This window comes from Bufo bufo, chromosome 2, assembly GCF_905171765.1.
Source record: "Bufo bufo chromosome 2, aBufBuf1.1, whole genome shotgun sequence".
Lineage (NCBI taxonomy): Eukaryota > Metazoa > Chordata > Amphibia > Anura > Bufonidae > Bufo > Bufo bufo.
The window spans coordinates 312,020,385-312,030,578 of NC_053390.1; the positions used below are offsets into that span (position 1 = coordinate 312,020,385).

Here is a 10,194-nt window from a genome sequence, read left to right on the forward strand (position 1 = left end):
TCGCCACTGCGCCACCAATGAATGTAAAACATAAGTATAGGCAGCGGTATCACAGACCCGGCACCCGGCCTCAATAACAGGGCATGCGATCCGCGGCAATTAACCCCTCAGGTGCCACAGATCGCATGCCCTGTTATTGAGGCCGGCTGCCGGGTCTGTGATACCGCTGCAGACAATTGTATGAAGGAGTTAAAGAGGACCTTTCATGGGTCCAAAGAATATGAACTTATCAGCAGGCTGCATAGAGCGGCGCCCAGGGATCTAAGTGCACTTGCTATTATTCCTGGGCGGCGCTCCGTTCGCCCGCTGTGGCCCCCGGTATTTTCAACATTCAGAGCAAGGAGGAGGAGGCGCCAGTGTCTCTCCGTCTCCATGACAGCAGCGCTGTCCAATCAGAGCTCAGAGCGAGGGAGTTTTTTTTCTCTCCCTGGCTCTGAGCTCTGATTGGACAGCGCTGCTGTCATGGAGATGGAGAGACACTGGCGTCTCCTCCTCCTTGTTCTGAATGTTGAAAATACCGGGGGCCACAGCGGGCGAACGGAGCGGCGCCCAGGATAATAGTGAGTGCACTTAGATCCCTGGGCGCCGCTCTATGCAGCCTGCTACTTCATATTCTTTGGACCCACGAAAGGTCCTCTTTAATTACATTCATTGGTGGTGCAGTGCGCCCCCCCAAAGTCTCTCCCCCCCACATTATCACTGGCCACAAGTTCCCCCACAGGGTCCCATCCCCTTCATTGGTGGCAGTGGCAGATTACACTGCTGGGGCTCAGATCGTTACCATGGCAGCCAGGACGCTACTGAAGCCCTGGCTGCCATGTTCAGCTCCCTGCTGCTGTGTGCACAGAGCACAGGGCAGCATGGAGATGTGTGAGCTCCTATTCACCCTGATAGAGCTCTATCAGGGTGAATAGCACAAGGGATGAAAAGATCCAGGTTCTAGTCCCTAAGGGAAGAAATGGTTATTAAATAAAAAGTTTAAAAAAACACCAAATTACTAAAAGTTTAAATGGCCCCCTTCCCAGTTTTACATAAAAAATTTACAAACAATAAAGAATAAACATATTACATATCGCCACGTCCCAAAAAGTGTGAGCTATTAAAATATTAAAAAATATTTCCGCTCGGTGAAGGCCGTAACAGAAAAAAAAACTCTAAACCACGCAATTCGCCATTTTTAGTCACCTTGTCCCCCAGAAGATGTCCCTGGATGTGAGAGGTATGTGGTGCTGTTTTCTCCTATATGTAGTGCTGGCTCACTACTGTCACCTGCGTCTCATCTTCTCAAAGTCCTTTTTTTTAATTATATGCATTTTAAATTTGGCGACTAAAAAATGTAATTTGGCTCCTAAATCTTTTAGTTTAGGAGCCAATGGCTCCTGCTCATTTTTTTTTATGTCTGGAGCACTGGTATCTTCTTTAGACAGCAATCTAAGTCTCTTAGGGGTCATTTATCAAACTAGTGTAAAGGAAAACTTGCTTAGTTTCCCATAGCAACCAATCAGATTTCACCTTTCATTTTTCAGAGCTCCTTTGGAAATGAAATGTAGAATCTGTTTGGTTGCTATGGGCAACTAGGCCTGTTCTACTTTACACCAGTTTGGTAAATCTCCCCCTCAGTCTTTATATGGCATAGAGCACATGTAGATCTAATGACGGTCTTGGCACAACTGTCTTCCCTCTTGCGTAGACTGGCCATTGTTGATACACTTACTCTGTTCATCTGGTGAGTCTACTTACATTATATAATACTTAAAGAGCATCTGTCAGCATGATCAACCCTATTAAACCAGGCATACAGCCTGGTAGGGCTGATTATGCTGATAAAAATGATATGCTGATTATGCCTATCTGTTTGCTCATAAAACTACAGGGGTCATTTATCAAACTGGTGTGAAGTAGAACTGGCTTAGTTGCCCATAGTAACTAATCAGATTGCACCTTTCATTTTTGACAGCTCCTTTAGAAAATTACAGTGGAATCTAATTGGTTGCTATGGGCAACTAAGCCAGTTCTACTTTACACCAGGTTGATTATTCTCCTGCTACATTTTTATCCATATGTAAATGACCTTAAAGGTGCACTGATGGCTGGCCAAAACCATCAGAGCACCAGTTTGTTACACCCCTTCAGCTTTAGTCCCTCCCCTCTTCTCCTGGATTGACAGGGCTAAACATCTCATCTAGCTCCCTTCCCCTGGATCAACATGGCAAGACATCTTATGTAGCCCAGTCTTCTTGCACCTGTGCCGTGTCTCCCGGTCTTGGCATTTGCTCATTGGATCTCCTGCTGCGCTCCAAGCAGCACGGACCACCAAGACCTATAGATAGAGAGCAGGCACAAGATGACAGGTCTCGGTGCTTGCACAGTTGGAATCTGCACTGCTTGGAGCGCAGCAGGGGATCCAATGAGCAAGCGCCGAGAGTGGGACACATGGTACAGGTGCAAGAAGACTGGACTACATAAGATGTCTTGCCATGTTGATCCAGGGAGAGGGACTAAAGCTGAAAAGATGCTTTGAGAGCTCTGCTCCAGTAAGCTCATTTGCATATGAATAAAAAGCACATTTCTAAGGAAACAGATCATAACCATGGTGTTGTTTTTATCAGCATAACCAACCCTACCAGGCTTTATGCCATGTTTAATAGGGTTGATCATCCTGGCAGATGCTCTTTAAAGGGTTTTCCAGCCTCCTGATAATGATAACCAATCATCAGGATAGGTTATTAATAACCGAATGGTGTGTTTGTGGGGAGGTCTGACACCCCACTCTGCACAAATCAGCTCTTCCCTAGCACTTTAAATTCTGCAGGAAGCACAGCTCTGTTCAAAGTGTAATGGCCATGCCAGTTTACATTCACTTTAGTGAGAGATGAGCTGTTCCATTTAAAGTGCTTGTTCCAGCACCAGAGGCTACAGGGAAAAGCTGATTGGTGGGGGTATTAATTATTGATCCTGAGGATAGGTCCTTAATATCAGGAGCTTGAAAGCCCTTTAAAGGATTTGTGCAGAACACTCTGACTGGATGATGTGACATTGGCCATGGAGAGATTCTGGGTGGGACAGTTTCCAAGGCACCATCTGACACCTAGCAGGTATCATGCACATGTCGTGCACATAAATCTTTCAGGGCATCATGTGGTTGCTCTGCAACTTTACTGCTTGGCATACAGCATTGTCTCTCAATGCCTGAGAGTTGGCCTGCACAAATCCCAAATATACTTTTCCTGTTAGAGCAATACCACTAAAGGGAAGTTAGGGAGTAGTTTGAACCCATATTGTACAATGATCATATGGTTAGATATGATTTTCAGAATCTGTAGCCTGCTGCAGATGCCAGATAGTAAAGCCCCTATTGGACTGAGCAATTTTTGGGCCAGTTACTCTGCATAATCTTGCCACCAATCAGCTGATTAACGAGCAAATACTTGTTTGTCAGCTAAAGCCTGTATTACACTGCCTGATTTTTCGGCAGATCAACTTGCAGTGTAATACTGCTGCCGGTTGCCCAATGAATAAACAAATGCTCGATCATCGGGCTATCCAGATCTTTTGTTAAAAAGCAATCGTTTGCAGGTGGCAGATTATGGTGTCTATTAACGACCTGATGCTGGCAAACCACTTTACAGCATGGGGATGAGCGATGGCATAGCAACCACTCCTCCCATGCTGCGGAGGAACTCGCTGTATGTAATAGTAGCTGTCTTCCCCGCTAGCAAGCAGGCAATTGCCGGGAGGGAAGCGTTCACTCCTGACAGTTGTCTGCCACATTGGGCTGTGTAAGGAGTCTTTCACATGAGCGTGTCACTTGTGGGAATCACGCTCCATGTGAGAGAGGGATCATGTGTTCTGGACTTACAGAAGCGCACAGCATTATCATGATTGATAATGCTGTGTGCCTCTGCGGGACCTTTCTGGAACAGAATCATAGTGACATAAAGCTGTCAGTATGATTCCGTTACATAAAGGTAAGGCAGAGGCACACAGCATTATCAATCATGATAATGCTGTGTGCTTCTGTAGTCCAGACTGCACAATCCCTCTATTAGAGCCCTAATACAGCCTTTAAGCTAAGTTCACACATTATCGGCAACATGTCTCCTTGTGTAATCAGGGTTTGTGCTGTTAATAATCATTAGAACTTAAGGGGGGGAGGAACGATTCTTTCACTTTGCACCAGTCTGTCTAATAACGATTAGCTTGTTTATCATTGATTTGTTATGGATAGGGAGCATATATATTAAATTACATTAACATTTTTTTTGTCCCTTTAATGTTCATATTGTGTTCATTTATTTTTTTGCGCTTTTTACAGGTTATCCCAACAAAGGATAGGCTTGAAGGCTTATTAGCATTTAAGGAAAAAAGGCCTCCACGTTACAAAGGAGAATAAGGAAGCACGGCAGTGTCTTTCTGGAGACGGGGACCTTCTTTACGTTCCTTGAATCAGTACGTGGAATTTCACAGCCATGGAAATTGAAGTCAATATTGAAAACATTACGGCATCTGGAATATGCCCATACATGTACCTGTTTGAAGTATGTGTCTCAGATCATTTTGATAGTCTCTGACAGAGCCTGTGCCTACATGCACTGTCACTCATTTGCCTGTTCTAAGTTACTTGAAATATTAGGGACTTCAACAGCAAACACTAGTACGTTTCGGAGCTACGCACAATGGCAAGCCCTTTGTTTTTGTTTTTTTTGCTTTAGCCGCATTGTAAGTAGAACTCTGTATACATTGAATGTCAAAGTAATGTAAAATAAAGCCATAGAAATGATAAATCATATTATCACCGACAATGCATTTCAATAAAATGCACAATTGGGATGTAAGAACCAATAAAACCATTATACTGGAAAGTGCGGAGTTGTGTATTATATACAATATAGCTGATTGAAAATGTCCAGTTAGCAAAAACAATGTGTAGTGTGTATTGTATGAAGGTGAGCCACACATTACCTTAGAAGTCTTAGTAACTTGTGTGTGTCTTGTTTTCTTGTGGTAATATAAGACATGGAAATGCTTTTGCATAGAAAGCTGCATTTGCAAAACTTTGGCCCCTGGGCCCTCATATATACGTATATTGATCCACACCAGCACAGCAATGCCTAAATGTGGATGGCATTACTAGGAGAACATCCCAAAGACCATACATAAGGTTTAGCTCAGGGAAGCAGGATATTGCAGTCAGGTGCCTGCTTTTTCATACAGCAGACACCCGCGGCTAAAGTCCATGACCGGTGGTAATGCTGATCACGGACTTTAAACCCTTCAGATATTGTGGTCAAATGTGACCACAGCATCTAAATGCTCTAAACCCCAGAAGTGCGTGCCCTCCCGGCGGAGATTGGGGGAGCCGGATGCATTGTGCAGCAGCTTGCTATGGTTCCTATGGAGCCCCTATGGAGTTACATGCTCAAATTGCGATAGAAATTTTTCTCATAATTGCCCAGTCCTAGGGGAGACACACAGCTACCAGACACCTGCAATGCTATACAAACAAATAACTTGATCCATGTGTGCACCATGATCGCTGAAGGCAGATGACTATGAAGCTGTCATAAGAGATCGGCCTGCCGGAATCCTCTGCCGCAAGTGTAAAAGTACACTTCCATGTAGTTTACCAAATGGTACCATGGTCCTTGGTATACATGTGACCAGGACAACATCTGCATGGGTTTTCCAGGTTTATATAAAGAACATGTTATCATTATATACTAAAATATAAAGCAACATTCTAATATACAGTAGTTTGTGTCTCCATTCATTGCCATTTTCAAGATCTCTGTTTTCTGTCAGTTAGGCCTCATGCACACAAGCGTTTTTTTTTTGCGGTCTGCAAAAACGGGTTCCGTTTTTCCGTGATCCGTGACCGTTTTTTCATCCGTGGGTCTTCCATGATTTTTGGAGGATCCACGGACATGAAAAAAAAGTCATTTTGGTGTCCGCCTGCCCGTGCGGAGCCAAACGGATCCGTCCTGACTTACAATGCAAGTTAATGGGGACGGATCCGTTTGACGTTGACACAATATGGTGCAATTGCAAACGGATCCGTCCCCATTGACTTTCAATGTAAAGTCAGGAGTTAATATACCATAGGATCAGAGTTTTCTCCAATCCGATGGTATATTTTAACTTGAAGCGTCCCCATCATCATGGGAACGCCTCTATGTTAGAATATACCATCGGATTTGAGTTAGATCGTGAAACTCAGATCCGACAGTATATTCTAACACAGAGGCGTTCCCATAGTGATGGGGACGCTTTAAGTTAGAATATACTACAAACTGTGTACATGACTGCCCCCTGCTGCCTGGCAGCACCCGATCTCTTACAGGGGGCTGTGATCAGCACAATTAACCCCTCAGGTGCGGCACCTGAAGGGGTTAATTGTGCGTATCATAGCCCCCTGTAAGAGACCAGGGGCTGCCAGGCAGCAGGGGGCAGACCCCCCTCCCTCCCCAGTTTTAATTTCATTGGTGGCCAGTGCGGCCCCCCCTCCCTTTATTGTAATATCATTGGTGGCCAGTGTGCGGCCTCCCCCGGCCCCCCTCCCTCTATTGTATTATCATTGGTGGCCAGTGTGCGGCCTCCCCCGGCCCCCCCTTCCTCTCTTTATTGTATTATCATTGGTGGCCAGTGTGTGGCCCCCCCCGGCCCCCCCTCCCTCCCTCTATTGTAATATCATTGATGGCCAGTGTGCGGCCTCCCCCGGCCCCCCTCCCTCCCTCTATTGTATTAATACCATTGGTGGCCAGTGTGCGGCCTCCCCGCCCCCCCCCATCATTGGTGGCAGCGGAGAGTTCCGATCGGAGTCCCAGTTTACTCGCTGGGGCTCCGATCGGTAACCATGGCAACCAGGACGCTACTGCAGGCCTGGTTGCCATGGTTACTTATCAATATTACAATATTAGAAGCATCATACTTACCTGCTGCGCTGTCTGTGACCGGCCGGGAGCTCCTCCTACTGGTAAGTGACAGGTCTGTGCGGCGCATTGCTTAATGATAAAGCTTTTATGCAGACGGATCTTCGGATCCGTCTGCATGAAAGTAGCCTACGGATCATGGACACGGATGCCAATCTTGTGTGCATCCGTGTTTTTTCACGGACCCATTGACTTGAATGGGTCCGTGAACCGTTGTCCGTCAAAAAAATAGGACAGGTCATATTTTTTTGACGGACAGGATACCTGGATCACGGAAGCGGATGACAAACTGTGCATTTTCCGAGTTTTCAACGGACCCATTGAAAGTCAATGGGTCCGCAGAAAATCACGGAAAACGGAACAACGGCCACGGGTGCACACAACGGTCGTGTGCATGAGGCCTTAATGGCAATGTTTTTGTTTGCATCCTGGCCAGAAACCCATAGAGTTGTACCCAGTCTAGGTAATCCATTGTGAGCTAAGTACCACAGCAGAAGAAATTCTCTTCTCCTGGTAGATTCTTATAATGCAATAGTCAGTTCACAGTCTTTGCTAAATGCATAAGCTTTGAGGATTGCCTAGCCAGGATTTTATCGTATCCATCTCTCAGCAGCAGAACTAGGTCCTCCTTCTTGACAGGGCTAGGTTCCTGAATAGTGATGTCCTGAATAGTGGCTTGGTCCTACCCTTGGTGCACTTAACTGCTCATTTGCATATGGATTAGTAATTTTTTCTAGCATGAAATAACGGATCGCTAAGTGAAAGTTAGCATTACATTCAGCTGAGATTGTCCTACAAGTCATTGTACATGGTTTAATATTGAATTTCCCGATGACAGATGCCCTTTAAAGAAACTAAAAGCACTTTTATAATTATTATGTGTCTGAGGGAGATGGAAATGGAAACCCCAAACCAACTAGAAAGCCCACTGTGCAACCATAATTGGTTCTTCATAAGGATACCACAACCATTAGACCCCAAAATGAATTCAGACTTCAAATTACAAAAAGGCAATCTGATCCCAGTCTACAGACCCCAGTATAAAGCTGCATATTAGTGCAAAAGCTTCTGGAGGAGAGGACGCAAGCTGCTGCAGGGCTGAGCTTTTGGAAACAGTGAAATTAGGCAACGGTCACTAAGGGTGGGTGCACATCATGTTTTTGCCATCCGTTTAACCCCTTCATGACGGCCATACGGCTATATACGTGCTATTTGCACACACCCCGTTCCTGAGCCGCCGTCATCAGCAGCGAGTGTCAGCTGTATGCTGACACTCTGCTGCAACCCCTTAGATGCCGCAGTCAGCGGCATCCAAGGGGTTAACCGAGGGAGGGGGCTCCCTCCCTTAACCATCGGGCTGCTGCACATATTAGGTATCACAGCGCCCTTCTCTATAAATACACTATAAAAATATATAAATACACCATAAAAAAAAAGTCACTTTACATCACAAAAATTGCAACACCAAGCGATCAAAAAGGTGTATGACCTCCAAAATAGTACCAATCAAACCGTCACCTGATCCCGCAAAAAATGAGATCCTACCTAAGACAATCAGTCAAAAAATAAAAAAGCTATGGCTCTCAGACTATGGAGACACCAGAACATCATTTCTTGGGTTTCAAAAATGCTATTATTGTGTAAAACTTTAATAAATAACAAAAAGTATACATATTAGGTATTGCCACGTCCGTAACAATCTGCTCTATAAAAATGTCACATGACCTAACCCCTCAGGTGAACGGTGTAAAAATAAATAAATAAAAACTGTTCCAAAACAACCAATTTTTTGGTCACCTTGCCCCATAAAGTGTAATAATGGTACCAATAAAAACTCTTTCTGCAAAAAACGAGCCCCTGCACAAGACGATTGGCAGAAAAATAAAAAAATAAGGCATTCAGAAAATAGACAAAAACATAATTTATTTTCAAAAATGCTGTATTATGTAAAACTATAACAAACAAAGAGAATAGACATATTTGATATCATTGCGTCCGTAACAACCTGCTCTATAAAAATAGCCCATGATCTACCCTGTCAGATTAATGTTGTAAAAAATAAAAATGTTGCCATAACAGCCATTTTTTTGTTACCTTGCCTCACAAAAAACGCAATATAGAGCAATTAAAAATCATATGTACCCCAAAATAGCACCAATAAAACTGGCACCTTATCCCCTAATTTCCAAAATGGGATAACTTTTTGGGAGTTTCTACTGTAAGGGTGCATCAGGGGGGCTTCAAATGGGACATGGCATCTGAAAACCAGTCTAGCAAAATCTGCCTTCCAAAAACCATATGGCGTTCCTTTTGTGCCCTTGTGGGGTGTTTATGTAAACCGCAGAATCAGGGTAATAAAATTTTTGGCTGTTAACCCTCGATGTGTTAAAGAAAAATACAGATTAAAATGGAAAATCTGCCAAAAACGTGAAATTTTGAAATTTCATCTCCATTTTCCTTTAATTCTTGAGGTTATCAAAGTTTGTAAAATCAGTTTTGAGGTACTTGAGGGGTGTAGTTTCCGCAATGAGGTCATTTATGGGGGTTTTTCACTATGTAAGCCCCACAAAGTTACTTCAGACCTGAACTGGTCCTTAAAAAGTGGGTTTTGGAAAATGTCTTAAAAATTTTAAGAATTGTTTCTAAAATTCTAAGCCTTCTAACGTCCTAAAAAATTAAATTGACATTTACAAAATGCTGCCAACATGAAGTAGACATATGGGGAATGTTAAGTAATAAATATTTTTAGAGGTATCCGTTTTAAAAGCCGAGAAATTGAAATTTTGAAAATTGCTAATTTTTCGAAATTTTTGGTAAATTTGTGATTTTTTTTTTATAAATAAAGGTGAAATATATTGACTCAAATTTATGACTATCGTGAAGTACAATGTGTCATGAGAAAACAATCTCAGAATGGTTTAGATAAGTAAAAGCATTCCAAATAGCACATAAAGTGACACACATCAGATTTGCAAAATTAGATGTGGTCACGAAGGTCAAAAATGGCTTGGTCTTGAAAGGGTTAATGTAGATGTTGGGGGGGGGGGGATACAAAAATATAGCACACCACACTTTTCTATCCTGCAGAGTTTGGTTAAAAAATGTATATGTTAGCGTATACTTTTTTTTTTTACCATGGAACTCTGTGGTGAATAGATGCCACTGTATGGCATCACTCTGAGGCATCCATTAACGTATACATTCTTTTGTATACGTTAAACAGATGACAAAAATGTTATGTGAACCCAGCTTAATCTGTTTCAAC

General features: G+C 43.4%; 1 protein-coding gene across 1 annotated transcript in view; it reads left to right on the plus strand.

Annotated features, from left to right (window-relative positions):
* Positions 1 to 4,856, plus strand: part of AUH (AU RNA binding methylglutaconyl-CoA hydratase) — a 295,545-nt gene extending 290,689 nt beyond the window's left edge. Inside the window, exon 10 of the mRNA XM_040416942.1 lies at positions 4,316 to 4,856. Coding sequence (XP_040272876.1) covers positions 4,316 to 4,393 — 78 coding nt within the window. The 3' untranslated portion in view covers positions 4,394 to 4,856. The remainder of the gene's footprint in view (positions 1 to 4,315) is intronic.
* Positions 4,857 to 10,194: the final 5,338 nt, after the last annotated feature.